Here is a 16,943-nt window from a genome sequence, read left to right as displayed (position 1 = left end):
TTATCTTGGGTGATCTTTAGCCTACCAAACAGCTAGCCTTACCTACCTGTATCAGCCCTAACATCCTGACAAACAGATAGAAACGCATTAACTTAGCAAAACCCTCCCCTCCACCACTGGAAGAGCTAAGAACGCTATCTCGGGGCTGGAGCGATAGCTCAAGATGGATGGCTCAGCAGCTTAACTGCCAGCGCTCACGGGGTGACTGACGACTGTCTGTAACTCCAGCTCCAGGGGATTTGATACCCTCTTCTGATACCCTCATCTGCTGACACCATGAGTCACGTGATACATGTTTATATGCACACAAAACACTCATACACGTAAAATAAATAAATCTAAAATAAAATTCTTTTTTCAAAGAGCATTATCAGAAAACACCTGAGGCCTGTTGAGATTCTCCCATCTTGCTGTAACTACCTCTCTGATGTGTACACCAAACGTATTCTGAAAATTCCTTGATTTGTGGCTTTCTTTGTCTTGTTCCCATAAAAACTATTTTCCTGTTGGAACACTGTATTTGGGAAGGCCTAAAGCTATGTTCTAGGGACCATGGTAATGTGTATCTTAGCTCTAAAGGAATCTATCTCTTGCTTCCTCTGAGTTGAGAGATGTATTTTTGTGTTAACCTCAAATTAGAGTGCCCCCAGGCATCACATGCCTAAAAAAGAGAAGGGCTAAAGCCTGGGCCAGCCTGGATGAAACATCTCCAAGAGAGAGAATGCTGTTTCCAGATCACCTTGAGGGAGTGTAGAGCCAAAGCAGTGATAAATCATTGCCGTGCAGGAACAACACATCTTGACCAGGACTGCTTAGTTATGTATAGTTCTGACCTCTACCTAATCCTAAACCTCAGGACCCTGAAGGTAGACTTGGGTGGGGCTTGCTGGATCTATTTGTTCCCTTTCCCAAAATGGCCACATTGAATAAATCTCCTTTTTCTGATTTTTGCTTTAATTTGGTTCTTTTAATCAGTTCATTGAGGGCAGGTGAATGATTCTACCTCCAGGCTGTGACTCTATCTGGTAACAATCATAGACACAATGAAGGGACCAAAAGGCACATTTAGGAGTGGCTGACACCCACAGAAAGTTGTCTTTGAATGGAGAAGAAAGACTGGAAGGTTCTAGTAGTTGCTGGTGTCATGTTATTTCAAGGACATTTTTCTATCTTACAACTTCAGGAGGCACCAGCTGCCTTTTACACCACAAGACTTTACATCACTTCTGTTGAATTATTGCTATGTTTTGTCCTCATGGTAACATATGAGTGATAAGTATAAGATTTTTATTGATGCTTGTTGTGGAATAATCTCTTTATACACTGTGAAAATTTGTCACTCAGATTGGTTTAATAAAAAGCTGAATGGTCAATAACTAGGCAGGATTTTTGGGCCAGAAAGGATCTGGGAAGAAGGACCAGCCAGATGGAGAGGAAGCAACATGGGCAGTATAGAGTAAAGGTAATAAAGCCATGAGACAAAAAGCAAATTAATAGAAATGGGTTCATTTAAGTTAAGTTCATTTAAGAGCTAGTTAGTAACAAGCTTAAGCTATTGGCCAAGCTTTCATAATTAATAAGAAGTCTCCATGTGGTTATTTGGGAGCTAGCAGGAGGGACAGAAAAATTCACCTACAGAAGCTGTGATATAAAATGCTGGATATGCATGTTTGTAAAAAGCCCTTGATAAGTTTCCTTTTTTTCAGGGGCTGGAGAGATGGCTCCATGGTTAAGAGCATCAGCTACTCTGGCAAGGACCCAAGTTCAGTTCCCAGACCCCATTCTTTCATTGTAACGCAGAGAATAAGCACCTAGTTCTCCATCTGCACACGGGTTTTCTTCCATTTGTCCCTTTGTTCAAATAATTCTGTTTCCTGGAACTTGTCTGGTAGGGAGCTTGGTGCTGCAGTAGACTATGCTGAGTGTTCCGTACTCGAATCTTGGCTGGGGTGTGTCTCAGTGGGTAGACGATCACCCAGCCTACCAGAGGCTCTGGGTTTGATCCTGCCCAAAATGGGATAGTGAAGGTGCATAGGCCTATGATTCCAGGGGTGAAGGATCAGGACTTCAAAATCATGCCTAGCCTCAGCCAGCTATATTATAATATAGCCCACCTGGGCTATATTAGACCCTGTCTCAGAACAAGAGAAAACTGTATTGTGTATTGAAAACTGTAAGGCTATCTTCTCTTTTCTGCTATGACTCTGCTTATTGAGCTATTAGATGAGTGTGGTGGTTTGAATGAGATGCCTCCCCTTAAGACCGCCATTTGAAAGCTTGGTTTTCCGTTGGGAGCCCTGTTTGGGGAGGGTTAGGAGGTGTGGCCTTGCTAGAGGAAGTAAGCCTCTGGGGGCAGGCTTAGAGGTTTCAAGACTCCCTCCATCTCCAGTTCAGTCTCCTGACAGTTGAAGATGCAAGCCCCCGCTTTCCCTGCCTCCACGCTATGGTGCTGGTGCCATGCTTCCCCACTGTGGTGGCTATGGACCCCTGTCCCTCTGTCCAGGACCGTGAGCCCAGCAGAAGCCCTCCCTTCTGCAAGTTGCTTTGGCCATGGTGCTTTATCACGGCAACAGAAAAGTAAGACAGACAAGGAGCTGTAAGAGGACTTAATAAAAGAGCCCATTTTTAAAGAACAAAAGCATTCCTAAAACTCCATCATGTTTCCACTACCTTGCACCCTTTATCTGGTCTTTAAATCTACAGTTTAACATGAATTCATCAGTTTTCCTTTCTAAATGACACAATGGGCAGGCCCAAGAAACAGCTGAAGCTTCCTTTTCTCTTTGCACCGTCTGTTTTAAAAGACATGTCCCCTCGTAACCAGACGTTGACATGATTTAGGAGATTTCAGTAGAGGAAACAAGCCCATTGTGCACATTTTCATTTTGCCAAACTATATAAAAGTTTTTACTCAATTGAGAAGTTCATCTAGTTACTGTTACAGAAAAAAATATACTATTTCTTCTTCTTCTTCTTCTTCTTCTTCTTCTTCTTCTTCTTCTTCTTCTTCTTCTTCTTCTTCTTCTTCCTTCTCCTTCTCCTTCTCCTTCTCCTTCTCCTTCTCCTTCTCCTTCTCCTTCTCCTTCTCCTTCTCCTTCTCCTTCTCCTTCTCCTTCTCCTTCTCCTTCTCCTTCTCCTTCTCCTTCTCCTTCTCCTTCTCCTTCTCCTTCTCCTTCTCCTTCTCCTTCTCCTTCTCCTTCTCCTTCTCCTTCTCCTTCTCCTTCTCCTTCTCCTCCTCCTCCTCCTCCTCCTCCTCCTCCTCCTCCTCCTCCTCCTCCTTTTCTCCTTCTCCTTTTCTCCTTCTCCTTCTCCTCCTCCTCCTCCTCCTCCTTCTTCTTCAGGAAAACACCAAATGGCAGACAACACTGGTGCAGCAGGAGGGCCCGGAGGACCCTGGGGCCCAGGACTAGGAGGCCACAGCAGCTTCCACGGAGGATTCGGCAGCAGCCTTTGAGGCCGTGGCTGTGGTCGAGGCCCCAGGGCTCGTCGAGGTAAAGCTGAAGACAAGGAGTGGATCCCCGTCACCACGCTGGGCCGCCTGGTTAAGGACATGAAGATCAAGTCCCTGGAGGAGATCTACCTGTTCTCCCTTCCCGTTAAGGAATCTGAGATCATTGACTTTTTCCTGGGCGCATCCCTAAAGGATGAGGTCCTAAAGATCATGCCAGTGCAGAAGCAGACTTGGGCTGGCCAGCGGACCAGGTTCAAAGCTTTTGTTGCTATTGGGGACTACAATGGTCCTGTTGGTGTTGGTGTGATGTGCTCCAAGGAAGTAACCACTGCCATCCGAGGGGCCATCATCTTGGCCAAGCTGTCCATTGTCCCTGTGCGGAGAGGCTACTGGGGGAACAAGATTGGCAAGCCCCACACTGTCCCGTGCAAAGTGACAGGCCGCTGTGGCTCTGTGTTGGTGCGTCTCATCCCTGCCCCCAGAGGCACTGGCATTGTCTCTGCTCCTGCGCCTAAGAAGTTACTGGTGATGGCCCGCATTGATGACTGCTACACATCAGCCAGGGGTTGCACTGCCACCCTGGGCAACTTTGCCAAAGCCACCGTTGATGCCATCTCCAAGACCTACAGCTACCTGACCCCAGACCTCTGGAAAGAGACAGTGTTCACCAAGTCTCCTTATCAGGAATTCACTGACCACCTTGCTAAAACCCACACTAGAATCTCTGTTCAGAGAACCCAGGCTCCAGCTGTGGCTACCACATAAAGGTTTTTATACAAGAAAAATAAAGTGAATTAAATCTGTTTATATATATATATATATATATATATATATATATATATATATTATTGTTAACACTTTGAAATTTGTAAAGGTCTTTAAAAAATACTTGTGAGTTAAAAATTAGATGTAATTCAATCTTTCAAGATTTAAAGTGGGCATCTATTGATGCCCAAAATATATTTAAATTTTGTTTTTCCTTTCTGGAAATGACTATGATGAATCACGAGAATGCTGAGGAAGCAGACTGTGCTTGTTTCTTGGCTCTTAGAATGTGAGCGATTATTTTAAAATAATTTGGGTGCTGGCTCGTACCGCATTTGTTTGTTGGAGACCTGGGAAAATCACAAGGCAGTCTGCAACATAGATAGTTATGCCATCTTAGGATATTTTAAACCTGAAGTCCATTGTTCTGTTCTTAATAACATTTTATATTTAACCTAAAAGACGAGGTTTGATGTTTAGTTAAAAAAAAAAAAATTACAGCCGGGCAGTGGTGGCACATACCTTTAATCCCAGCACTCGGGAGGCAGAACCAGGCGGATCTCTGTGAGTTGGAGGCCAGCCTGGGCTACCAAGTGAGTTCCAGGAAAGGCGCAAAGCTACACAGAGAAACCCTGTCTCGAAAAACCAAAAAAAAAAAAAAAAAAAAAAAAAAAAAAAAAAAAAAACTTATGCTTCAGACTTGGGCTGCTTGGGAAATTACCTTACCAAAGTCCAGATTCATTTAAGATGTGGCTGAGGGAGAGACAACAGCTGCAGCCACGGTCAGCCCAAGCAGCGTCACATCAGGCCAGAGTGGGGTCCTGTTTCCCCTTGGCCTGTAGCCAAGCTAAGCCAAGCATGGAGAAATGCAAGGCAGCCCACAGCGGCACCCCAGGTGAGAAAGAATGACAGAACATGAGGGGCGTGGGTTATGGAGGACTGACAAGACAGTGTCTCCCATCCACAAGCTCTACCTAACTTGGCTCTTTAAAGGGAATCCTGGCACATTCTGTGTTGTACCTTCCGAATGGTTTTCTTTACTTCCTGTAGTTCCCTACTGACTCCTGAAACTGAGTCAGTTTCTGCTTAAAATGGATAATGATGAACCTAGGGAGATCCTGCCCACCCTCTGTGAAAAAAGGCTTCATCGTACATGTAATGCTGCCCACTTAGGAAGCTTAAACAGCATCCGAGAAAAATCTTCCACCTGGACAATCTTGCTGTTTGAAAGCCTGGTGAATAGCTGCTTGTCCTGACAGTGTTTTTTATTTTATTCGAGAGGCACTTGTACATGATCTATTTGTAACAACTAACCCTGTCCCATAAGCCTGTAAGAGATCTAAAATTTTAGCCAGTGTTGTAGCCCCCATTGCCCTGCTGAGAGAAAAATTCTGAATCTCACTTCCATAGGAGAAGCTGGCTTCATATATTAAAAAAGACTCCATATAACTCTTGTATATTGCGGAGCTAGTTGTTCTGGCTGTCTTATATACGTACTCTATAAGCAGTCTATGATACAAAGCTTTAGGAAACACCTTACAAAGACGATAGTCTATAAAATAGAATTGTTATGGATGCTAACCTTATCCAGGCTTTGTGTATTCCTGTGCTGGCTAGTTTTATGTCAACTTGACACAAGCTAGAGTCATCTGAGAGGAGGGAACCTCAATTGAGAAAAAGGCCTCCTTAAGAGCTGGCTGGAAGGAATTTTCTTAATTAATGATTATTTGAGGAGGGCCCAGTCCACTGTTGGTGATGTGTGGGAGCCTGTTTTCAGGTTCCTTGTGGATTTACCCAGGAGGTCCGCATAGAGAAGGATGATTAGGACCACGGGCCTGAGTGCAGGTGTCTGAGATGCTCTGCACTTGGCTGTGCTGGGGGAGGAGGTCTGTTGCTCCACCCTTGATGTCTCTATAAATACCCTGGGGCAGAGACAGGGCTCATTGGAATAGGTTCCAGGCCCTCTAGAGGCTATCCTTTATTTTCTGTTTATCTCTACAATCTAAATCCTTCTAATATTTCCTGCTGCTCGCACTCAAGAAAATTCTGGGGAGCTGTGGGGTTGGTGGATAAACGCCCTGCAGTGGTACCACCCCTGGGCTGGTGGTCCTGGGTTCTATAAGAAAGCAGGCTGAGCAAGCCACGAGGAACAAGCCAGTAAGCAGCATCCCTCCATGGTCTCTGTATCAGCTCCTACCTTCAGGTTCCTGCCCTGTGCAAGTTCCTGTCTTGACTTCCTTCAGTGATGAACATGTAAACTAAATAAACCGTTTCCTCCCTAACTTGCTTTTTGGTCATGGTGTTTCATGGCAGCAATAGAAACCCTAACTAAAATAATTCATACCTGTATTAAGAATATGTTCCTCAGGAAAGGCAAGCACACAGGCCCTAACATTGGCCCCCACACTGGGCCTCCTGGTGATTAAAAGATAATGAACACTTATAACTCTACAAATAGTACTTAATATTCAAGTTAGTTTTACTCTTGGTGGTTTCTGTAAATTTCACACCTGTTGTCTGTTAATGTTCTGAGAAAACATTTGCTCTTGATCACTGTGTTCTTGTTAGGCTTTTTTTTTTTTTTTTCTAACATACGATCTGTAGGAAAGAAGATATGTGTGCTTGGATACAGATGTTGGTGGAGGCCAGAGGTGTCAGATTCCCTGGAGCTGGAGTTACAGTTGCTTGTGAACTGTTTGACTTGAACTCAGACCCTCTACAAGAGCAGGATGTCCTACTCTTCACCACTGAGCTGCCTATCTGGCCCTGCGGCTAAGCTTTATAACTATTGTATATGAACCCTCTACAGAACTATTTGCTCTTCAGTGGTGTTTCTAGAAAGTTTGATGGCTAATTGTCCTTTGTCATGCTGCAGAAGTACAACTTCTGACAAAGGAACATCAATGGATCCCTGAGACACTAGAGCGTCATTCACAATGCCAACAGCTTGGACTCCGGGTATAGTCGACCTAAGAACCACTCCTTTTATACCTTAGTTGCTTAAAATTGGCCACCAAGGGTTGATTGGCACTAACTTCCTGGCATCTGTCACCCCACATTGTGGAATCAAATTAGACCGACTCTGAGCCTTGAGTCACTGATACCCATCAGTGTAAGCAGCGGCACCAAGAGATTCATTCACAGTTCACTGTTCCCCACATCTCCGCACAGAGAAGGCACAGCTGGGAGACTGTAGCCCCGACAATGAGCCTGCTTCTAGGGACATACAAGGGCCTGCAGCACAAGAGTTCTAGGAATAGAGAGGGCCCCTTGGAAACCACCCCCAGATGATCTTCAGCAAAACAGAGCAAGGCCTCAGCCACTCACTCAGTTTTTAGTGCCATATTCTGAAATACACAGAGACAAAAAAGATCACCAGGTATTCAAAGAAAGCTTCCCAATGCAAATAGACAATTAACAAATAAAGAAATAAAATCAAGGAGGAGACAAAGACTATGAGAAACAATAGTTCTTTTTTTTTTTTTTTTTCTTTTTTTGGTTTTTCGAGACAGGGTTTCTCTGTGTAGTTTTGCGCCTTTCCTGGAGCTCACTTGGTAGCCCAGGCTGGCCTCAAACACACAGCGATCCACCTGGCTCTGCCTCCCGAATGCTGGGATTAAAGGCGTGCGCCAGAGAAACAATAATTCTAAATGGCTGTCATTTATAGTCAAAAACATGTGGAAGGCTGTCTGCTACGGCAATTAGAAGAGGGCTATGGAAAGGATAGGATGCAAATAATGGAAAAATTAAAAATATGAGCACTAAATTTTAAAACTACAAAAATATGGATTACAAAAGAAAGTTAAGATACTATCTCAGGGGATAGTTAACTCCAGTTTCAGGGGATCCTGTGCCCTCTTCTTCTCTCTGTGGGCATAAGGTACACATATATATATGCAGGCAAAACACCTGTACACATAAAAGAAAATAAATCTTGAAAGTTTTAAGGATATTATCTCAGACAGTGGCACTAAAAATAAAGACACAGGGTTCGTGAGAGGGCTCAGTGGGTCAAGGTCCCTGCTGCCAAGACTGGCCACGGGAGTTCGATCCCCAGAACACACATAGTGAAAGAACAAACTCCCACAAGTTGTCTTCTGACTTTCACATGTGTGCCATGGCATTTGAATGCAGACACACATGGACATACACATGCACATAGATTAATCAATCAATAAGAAACAGATAAATATAACTTAAAATTAAAAAATACAAAAAAATAAAAATGAAGAAATATGCATAAGAAGCAAAAAGAGGAATTGGAGAGATGGCTCTGTGGTTAAAAAAACACTGCCTGACAAATGGATGGAACTAGAAAAAATCATCCTGAGTGAGGTAACCCAAACCCAGAAGGACAAACATGGTGTGTACTCACTCATAAGTGGATTCTAGAAATAAAGCAAAGAACAATCAGACTTCAACCCACAGAACCAGGGAGGCTACATAGCAGGGAGGACCCTAGGACGACTGTGGTTTATAGTAAGTTTTGGTTTTACTCAATTACTGGGCAAGCTTCAGTGAAACATTTCACTATTAGGATAAGAATTTGTACTCTATCAAGCTGGTAATAGAAAAAAATAAATAAAATGTAGAAACTTAAAAAAAAAGAAAGAAAAGAAAAGAAAGAAGGAAAACCAGCTGGAAAGACAGCTCAGCAGTTAAGAGCACTGGTTGCTCTTCTAGAGGTCCTGAGTTCAATTCCCAACAACCACATGGTGGCTCACAACCATCTATAGTGGGATCTATGCCTTTTTCTAGCAAAAAGTCAATAGAGCACTTATATACATAAAATAAATACATAAATCTTAAAAGAAAAAAAAAAAAAAAACACTGCCTGCTCTTCCAGAGGACCTGGGTTCAATTTCCAGTGCCCACAACATCTGTAACTCCAGGTCCAGAAGATCTGACTCCCTCTTCTGGCCTCCTTGGAGACAAGGCCCACATGTAGTACACAGACCACATGCAGGCAAAAACACCCACACGCATAAAATAAAATAAAAAAATGTTTAAGGAAAGAAACAAATCTATTAGACTATGTATCTCCCCTAGCGTCACTTCTAATTAACTGGGGTTTCAGGGACTTATCAAACAAGTACTGTGGTCATCGTGCAGTTCCATGGCAGAGGTGGCCCAGTGGCTAGGAGTCTGTACTGCCTTTCCAGAGGACCAGCATCCAGGCCCAGTCGACCCCACAGCCTGTAACTCCAGCTCCAAAGAATCAGACACCCCTGGCCTCCGTGGGCACCAGCTTGCAAATGTACATGCCTACACACACACACACACACACGCACACACACACACACACACACACTTTAAAATAAAATAAAATTTTAATTAAAAGGTAAATAAAAGCTCCCAGAAATTAGAAAACAAAACCATGCCGGGCAAGCCACCCCACCATACTTGAGTAAACCAACCAATGAGAACAACGTAAGTGTATCGCAGAACAATGTTCCTAGGAAAGTCTCCTATCCCTGAATCCTGATTGGTGGAAAATGTAACTGTAACTTGCCACAGATGTTTGTGGTTTTCAGGCTTAAAATATTCTGGCTCGGGGTGGCAGTTCAGCTCTGGAGTCTGTTCTGCAGCCCTGGTTGATGGGTAGCAGCTTGATTACAATAAATTTTTGTCATCCAAATTGAAAAAAAAAAAAAAAAACCAACATGCCGGGCGGTGGTAGCACACAACTTTAATCCCAGAGGCAGGCAGATCTCTGTGAGTTCAAGGTCATCCTGGGCTACAGAGTGAATTCCAAGAAAGGCTCCAAAGCTACACAGAGAAACCCTATCTCCGAGAGAGAGAGAGAGAGAGAGAGAGAGAGAGAGAGAGAGAGAGAGAGAGAGAGAGAGAGAGAGAGAGAAGAAAGAAAACAAAACAAACCCCACAAGGAACTACTGAACTCAGACTTCTCATCCTGACGACTGGATACCAGAAGACAGTTGGGCAGAATCTAGACTTCTAGGTCAGGAAGTGTTTCCCTTCAGAATTTTGACTACACTGCATCCTTGCCTAAGAGATCTGCAGCTCGCAAAGATGTAGAACCAGGGACGCTTTAGCTTCCTTTTCTCACTGCCCCCTCCCTACGGAGCTGCTGTAGAGCTGAATTCTGGTCCAAGTAGGGAAAAAAAACAGGTCCAACACAGTCTCGAAGTTGAAACAGGAAAATGAGGAATCCCCCCAAAGGATGACTCTAAGGGAGCAGGGAACTGATGTAAAATAGCTCTAGGTGTGGCAGCCGGCGCCTGTGACCGAGCACTGGGGAAGCAGCGGCAGGAGGATCAACAGTTCAAGCTTGAAGCCATCCATAGCTACATGAGAACGTGAACCTTTGTCTCAAAATCCAGCAAACAGTCCCGTCCTTCCCCTCCCCCTACCGCTGTTTTTGTTTTGTTGTTGTTAGAGGGTTGGGGGAGTGATTTGCACACGCATGCTAGGCAACACACACACACACACACACACACACACACAGAGTTTTTGTTTTGTTGTTGGGGATTGGTGGAGTGATTTATTTGCACATGCTACGCAAGCCTTTTACCTCTGAGCTACCTCCCAGTCCTGAGATATGTGAGAAATGTTAAGAGCTTGTGCCCTAGAGTCAGAATGGCTGGATTTAACTCCTACTTCTCTCAGTTATTAGCTAGAACGGCCAAGGGTTACCTAACTTCTGAGTCTGCCATTCTTGCCTCTTCTGTGACATAAGAAAAATACCTCTGTGTGTATCTCATGGAGTTGTGGAAGGTTGCAGGAGAATGCTGAACCTTACATTGTTTATCAGTGATTGAAACATCGGAAGTATTCAGCAGTTAGCCTGATGGTTGGCAGGCATGGCAAATAGGGAACAAACAGAAAAAGAAACCCCGAAAAAGTCTTACAAGAAAGAATGATGTTCAAGTACAATCACTGATTTATCAATGAATATATACAGCCCTAATAAAGTAAATACTTTATTATACAAAACCAGAAATGTATCAACTTTTAGAATGAGCTTGAAAGCCTGAGTGAGAAAGGTCCTGTCCATTTATCTAAGAGGAAGTTCAGGGATGGAACTAACAACACAAATATGGGGGGGGGGCTGCAAATAAAAACTCAGGAGGCAGAAGCAGGTGGATCTCTGTGAGTTCCTGGCCAGCCTGGGCTACAACAAGAGTTCTAGGATAGCTAGGGCTACACTGAGAAACCCTGTCTCGAAAAACCAAAACCAAAACAAAATTAAAACACAACAAAAAACAAGCAAACAAACCAAAACTGCTGAAAATTGTCCACGGTTGTCTGTGGGGGAAAAGGGGTCCTGTTGTGGGGGAGCTCAAGAAAGAGAACACAGGACACCCCCCCTCCTTTTTGTATATTCATAACAATATTGTGTATGGCAGAGATGGGTCCTACTCTAACAAAATCAAATATTGAGATTTTTTCCAAGAGAAGGAAGCCAATGGTCGGAGAGTGCCCCTCACAAATGCCACAGAGACTGCTGCAGGTGTGGAGACTACTTCACTGGTCACCCTCAGCATTCCTCCTCACAGGGGTCCCTCCTCACAGGGGTCCCTCCTCACAGGGTTCCCTCCTCACAGGGGTCCCTCCTCAGAGGGGTTCCTCCTCACAGGGGTCCCTCCTCACAGGGGTCCCTCCTCACAGGAGTCCCTCCTCACAGGGGTCCCTCCTCACAGGGGTCCCTCCTCACAGGGGTCCCTCCTCACAGGGGTCCCTCCTCACAGGGGTTCCTCCTCACAGGAGGCTCGCCCTGCAGTGTGGTTGACAATGGATGTCAGTACAATACCTGCACAGTGTCTAGCACACGGCTAGTCTTTCTTAATTGTAGAGATTAAAACTGCCATCGCCACCGTCTGCCCAAAGCTGTCAGCCCAGAAGGCAGCGATGGATACAGGCAGAGAGCACATTTCTGCAGTCTCCAGTCAGTCTGCCCTACACCTCCCAGTGCCTCCCACATGCAGCATTAGACGACATGCTTAAAACACACAGACACGTCCTCTGCGGAGCCAAGCTTAGTCAAGAAAGTAAAGCAAATGGAAATTGGTCCCAGAAATCCACACAGAGTCCAGTGCACACTAGAGGGTTAGTTGACAGTTGACATTGCCTGTCCTTTACACCCCGCTAGTGGCTTGGGAGGCTCAAGATGGCTATCCACAGACTGTACCCATCAATCAAAGTTTTCTATTGACTACATTTCTTTGTCCGAAAGGACCTAAGCCTTGGGAACAATTGTCATTGTCTCCTTCAGTCCTGCGACCTTACCAATTGTTCCTCAGACTCTAACATCAAAGCATAATGGCTTGACGCCACCCTTACCGCAAATATCTGGGTGTAATCTGATGCCCGCTGCTGGCCTCTGGTGCCGGGCCTGCACAGTGCTGGGACAGGGCACAGAGTTCCCATCCTGTGGCCACAGTGGCCAAGTCGTGTTTATTTTGCCTGGAGATGTTGCCCAACTATGTGGAGCCCTGGGAATGAGGTGGGCTGGTTGGCTGGGGTGACTTCTCTGGAAGAGCTCGGGCTTAGCGATAAGCCTGGTATTTCCGCTTATCTTTGACCCTGTCCAGGCCCCAGAAGCTTCCAGAGGCTTCACTCAGTTATCTGCTTTGCTGGGCTGTATCTGCCTTCCCAGGGGGCCCCACTTCCTGCATCACTTAGCAGACTGTCTACTTGTGAAACAAACATCACGCCTACCAAAGAGGGTGGAGGGAGGGAGTCCTGGGGCTGAGCTGACTTGAAACACTCAAATCAAAATCTGGTCCGGGCCTAGATGAACTGGGAATCCTTGTCTTCAACTTTCCGGATCAGAGAAGGTCCCAACCAGCACCAGAATGGGTCAGGGGCTCTCATTTTCTTCTACAGGGCTGCTCACACTCTGGCTGGGAGCCTAATTGATCACCTCTGGGCTAAGAGGCTCCAACAGTTACCTTTCCAAATAAAGGGACTCAGGAAGCCATAACTATAGATTCCGTAAGAACTCGGGCACACTGCCGTTGGGAGAAGGCAGTGACTCCGGGCATCTGCTACATGATGTGCCAAGGAGTCAGTTCTTTCCCAGAGTACCCTGGGGAGGCAAGAGAAACTTCAGATGGTCCAGGTCATCTCCCTTGGTTTTCCGATGGAAAATCTAAGGACCAGAGAGGGGAAGGGTGTTTCTGGAGCTCACCCAGCAGGTGACTGGCAAAGACAGAACCAGATGACTAAACTGATGGCTTTAGAGAGATCATGGAACGCCCCACCTGTTCTGTCGAGAGACCTCGGGGGCAGCTAGAGAGGTCAGACTGGCCTGTGTTCCATAGTCTCAGCTCTCACAGTCATTTGGGGGTGTAAGGAAGGACTGAAATTCAGGGACTCCCAAATACCAAGATGGGTTGCTAATTCTTTCACAGAAAAAAAAAAAAAAAAAAAGTCCATCACTTGGCTCATCATAGCAACCTCAGAAAGAGAATTGAAGCAGCCCCAAATCCTGACAGGATGAATCCAGAAACTGCCCGGAAACAGGACCCAGACCAGGCTGGCTCCTCTGAGGAAGCAGAGTGGGAGGGGCACCTGGGCTGACCCCCCCCCCGGGTGTGGCGGTCCCCTCCAGCCCTTTGGTGTTGGGACATTTGCCTCCAGTCTGCTGCACTGGGTCACCTTAGCCCCGGCTGAGGCCCTCTTGTTTCTTTTCCTCCTTCCCTGCATCCCCAGCGAAATAGCTCCCTGCCTCAGCAAGTCAGACGGAATTAGCCTGACACTGGAAAAAAACCAAAAACCACCACCAGGAACTACTCCAGATGAATAGTAGTAAGTAATTTATGTACTTATTCATCATTTACTGAAAAGCACATGCATTTTAGGGCTGGCAGACACTAGCACTTTCATGTGCCAGGCATTAGTGCAAGATCGCTAGATAGATGACCCTATTTGCCCTCCCAACAGGGGTAGGAGGTAGGAGCTGTTATCCTCGGGTTTAAAGACAAATTCAGGCTTGCAAGAATCAAGGAGATTTCTAAAGTACACAGAAGAACTTCAATTTAAATTTAGGCAATCATCTAGAAGTCTAAAACTTCCTGCCGTCTATCTGGAACCTGCAGTTGTCTCTAGAGGGCTGTATTTGCCAACTGCCTGTGGTGGTAATCTAATTGTATTGAAATATTATTTTGATTTGTACTGAAATATTAATTTGATTGTATGTTAATAAATAAAGTTGTCTGGGGGTCAGAGCTATTAGAGCCATAGCAAGAGTGTGGCGGTGGTGGCACACGCCTTTAATCCCATAGATATCTGTGTGTTCAGGGTCAGAGCTATTAGAGCCATAGCAAGAGTGTGGCGGTGGTGGCACACGCCTTTAATCCCATAAGATCTCTGTGTGTTCAGGGATACAGCCAGCATTGGAGACATATGCCTTTAAGACCTAGGGGGCTGTACATTCAGACAGTGACGAGGCAGTCATGTGTTTGGGTTTACAACCAATGAGAAGGCAGAACAACATACTTTAAAAATACGAACCGAGAGGAAGTAGGTCTCTTTTCGCGAAGCTGGGACAGCAGGAGGAAGGGTGAGATTTTAGCTCTGAGCTCTGACCTCTCGGCTTTCTCTTTTACATTGTTTCTGTGTTTCTTATTTAATAAGACGGTTGGTTACATCTACATCTGGCGCCCAACGTGACAAGAATCCATTAAAAACTGCTTGGCTTGGCGGCAGGTCCGCTTTCCCGCAAGGGCGGCAGGCGGCCCGCGGCGGCGGCGGCGGCGGCGGCGGCGGCGGCGGCGGCGGCGGCGGCGGCGGCGGCACACGGCGGCCGGCGGCGATCGGCTTCTTAGTCCGAGCTGCTGGCGTCCTAGTCCGGGTAGCAACTTCTAGCCCGGGCCTAGGTCTGTGAGCAGCTTGCCTAAAGCCGGTGCTACAAACAACTCAGACCTGCCCTGCCGAACAGGGTCCTGCCTGTAAAGCCAACGCACGTGGTCGGAGCTTAAGGAAGCCAGACCCAAGCCTTGACTCGGCACAAGAGGGAACACGTGGCTGCATTTAAGCTTTAGCCGGCTACGCTTTCTTGTGCGTTCTCTCTTTCCTCTCTCTCTCTCTCTCTCTCTCTCTCTCTCTCTCTCTCTCTCTCTCTCTGGATTTACACCTGGGACACTAGGTGGCTGCTTTGAAAATCCCCTCGGATTTCTACTGTTCTACGCAGATTTGGTAAGTCATAATATATCAGATATTTTAAAGGAAACTATCTAAAAGAGAATTTTTTTCCACATTAAAAAACAAATGGGTTTTATGTGTACATTGGAAGAAAATTGGTTTTTGTTCGAAATTTTAGGCAGTCTGGCAATGGAACAACTATATAATATTAGTATTGGTGGAATTATGCACCTCATCACTATAATAATCCACATTTTAATATTTAAAAAGATAGTCAATTTAAGTGCCAGGATAACAGCGTTAGAAGAACTTGTTAAACCTGTAAAAATTCAGACAGAAGAAATTAACAGTGAAGTTGTTTCAAGTCGGGATCATAAGGTTGCAGAAAGAAAGCCTGTTTTCACACAGTCACCCTTAATTTATCCTGTAACAGTACAGCAGATGCCTGATCAAATGGCTACACAAAATACTTGGGCTCCAATTGAAATGTTGGATTTAAAAAGGTTTAAGGAGGCAATAGTATCTTATGGCATGCATTCCCCATATGTAAAGCAAATGTTAAACACTTGGTCAACATATAATAGGATAGTACCACAGGACTGGCGGGACCTCGCACAAGGTGTTCTGGAACCCAGCCAGAGACTTCAATTTCTGACTTGGTTTAAGGAGGAGGCTAAAAACATAGAAAAACAATGGAGGGATAAAGGAGTACAAGTTTGCCAGGATCAGCTTATGGGCGAAGGCCAATATGCTTCAGCACAAGCACAATGTTTATATGATGTCCAAACCCTAATTTTATGTCGAACGGCAGCCTTGAATGCATGGGACAAAGTTGAGGAACCAGGAAAAAAATCTGAGTCATTTACAAAGGTGAAGCAAGGCCCAAAAGAGTCTTTTACAGATTTTTTACAAAGACTGGCTTCAGCAGTAAAGAGAACGGTCTCGGATTCAGAAGCTGGTAAGGCAATAATTGAATCTTTGGCCTTTGAGAATGCGAATGCAGCATGCAAAAGAATAATCAGGCCATTAAGGGCAAGATCTGCACCTATGGAAGATTGGATTAGAGAAACAATTAATGTTGAAGCTGATGAGCATGATGATACATGGGTAGGAGAAGTAATTTCAAAAGGTTTGAGGAGTGTTAGATGTTTTGGATGTGGAAAGCAAGGACATTTGAAAAGGGACTGTAGACAGGTCATTTCCAGAAACAATGTTTCTTCAAGGAACAATGGCAACAGAATGCCCCTTCCTTCTGGAGTATGCAGAAGGTGTGGTAAGGGAAAACACTGGACCAACGAATGTAGATCAACAAAGGACAGACAGGGTAATCCTTTGCCTCAGTCTTCGGGAAACTCCCAGAGGGGCCTCAGGCAGGCCCCCAGTGCAAATCCAGTTCAAACCTTTCCGGCAGCCATAGAGGAAATGCCTGCTCTGGAGAGCGATTAAATAACCAAATGCCTATTGGAATAAATCATGCTGGTCAGAATGATGAAACAGAGAGAATAGAAAATTCAGGAGAAAACATAAAGAAAATTTTTTGGCAAACTTCTATTAATGAACAAAGACCAAAATTAACGATAAAAATAAATGGTGTTTTGTTGTCTGGTCTGGTAGACAC

At 45.1% G+C, this 16,943-nt stretch overlaps 1 protein-coding gene and 1 pseudogene across 2 annotated transcripts in view; one reads left to right on the top strand and one right to left on the bottom strand.

The window, feature by feature from the left end:
- Positions 1–12,676, bottom strand: part of Mylk3 (myosin light chain kinase 3) — a 55,324-nt gene extending 42,648 nt beyond the window's left edge. For both annotated transcript variants that reach the window (XM_016006550.3, XM_042277382.2), the window contains exon 1: positions 12,521–12,676. In XM_016006550.3, coding sequence (XP_015862036.3) covers positions 12,521–12,607 — 87 coding nt within the window. In that variant the 5' untranslated portion in view covers positions 12,608–12,676. The remainder of the gene's footprint in view (positions 1–12,520) is intronic.
- Positions 3,353–4,216, top strand: LOC102907988 (small ribosomal subunit protein uS5 pseudogene; annotated as a pseudogene).
- Positions 12,677–16,943: the final 4,267 nt, after the last annotated feature.

Source organism: Peromyscus maniculatus, chromosome 5 (genome assembly GCF_049852395.1).
Source record: "Peromyscus maniculatus bairdii isolate BWxNUB_F1_BW_parent chromosome 5, HU_Pman_BW_mat_3.1, whole genome shotgun sequence".
Taxonomy (NCBI): domain Eukaryota; kingdom Metazoa; phylum Chordata; class Mammalia; order Rodentia; family Cricetidae; genus Peromyscus; species Peromyscus maniculatus.
The sequence above is the reverse complement of the archived record's forward strand: the minus strand, read 5'-3'. Positions and strand labels throughout refer to the sequence as shown.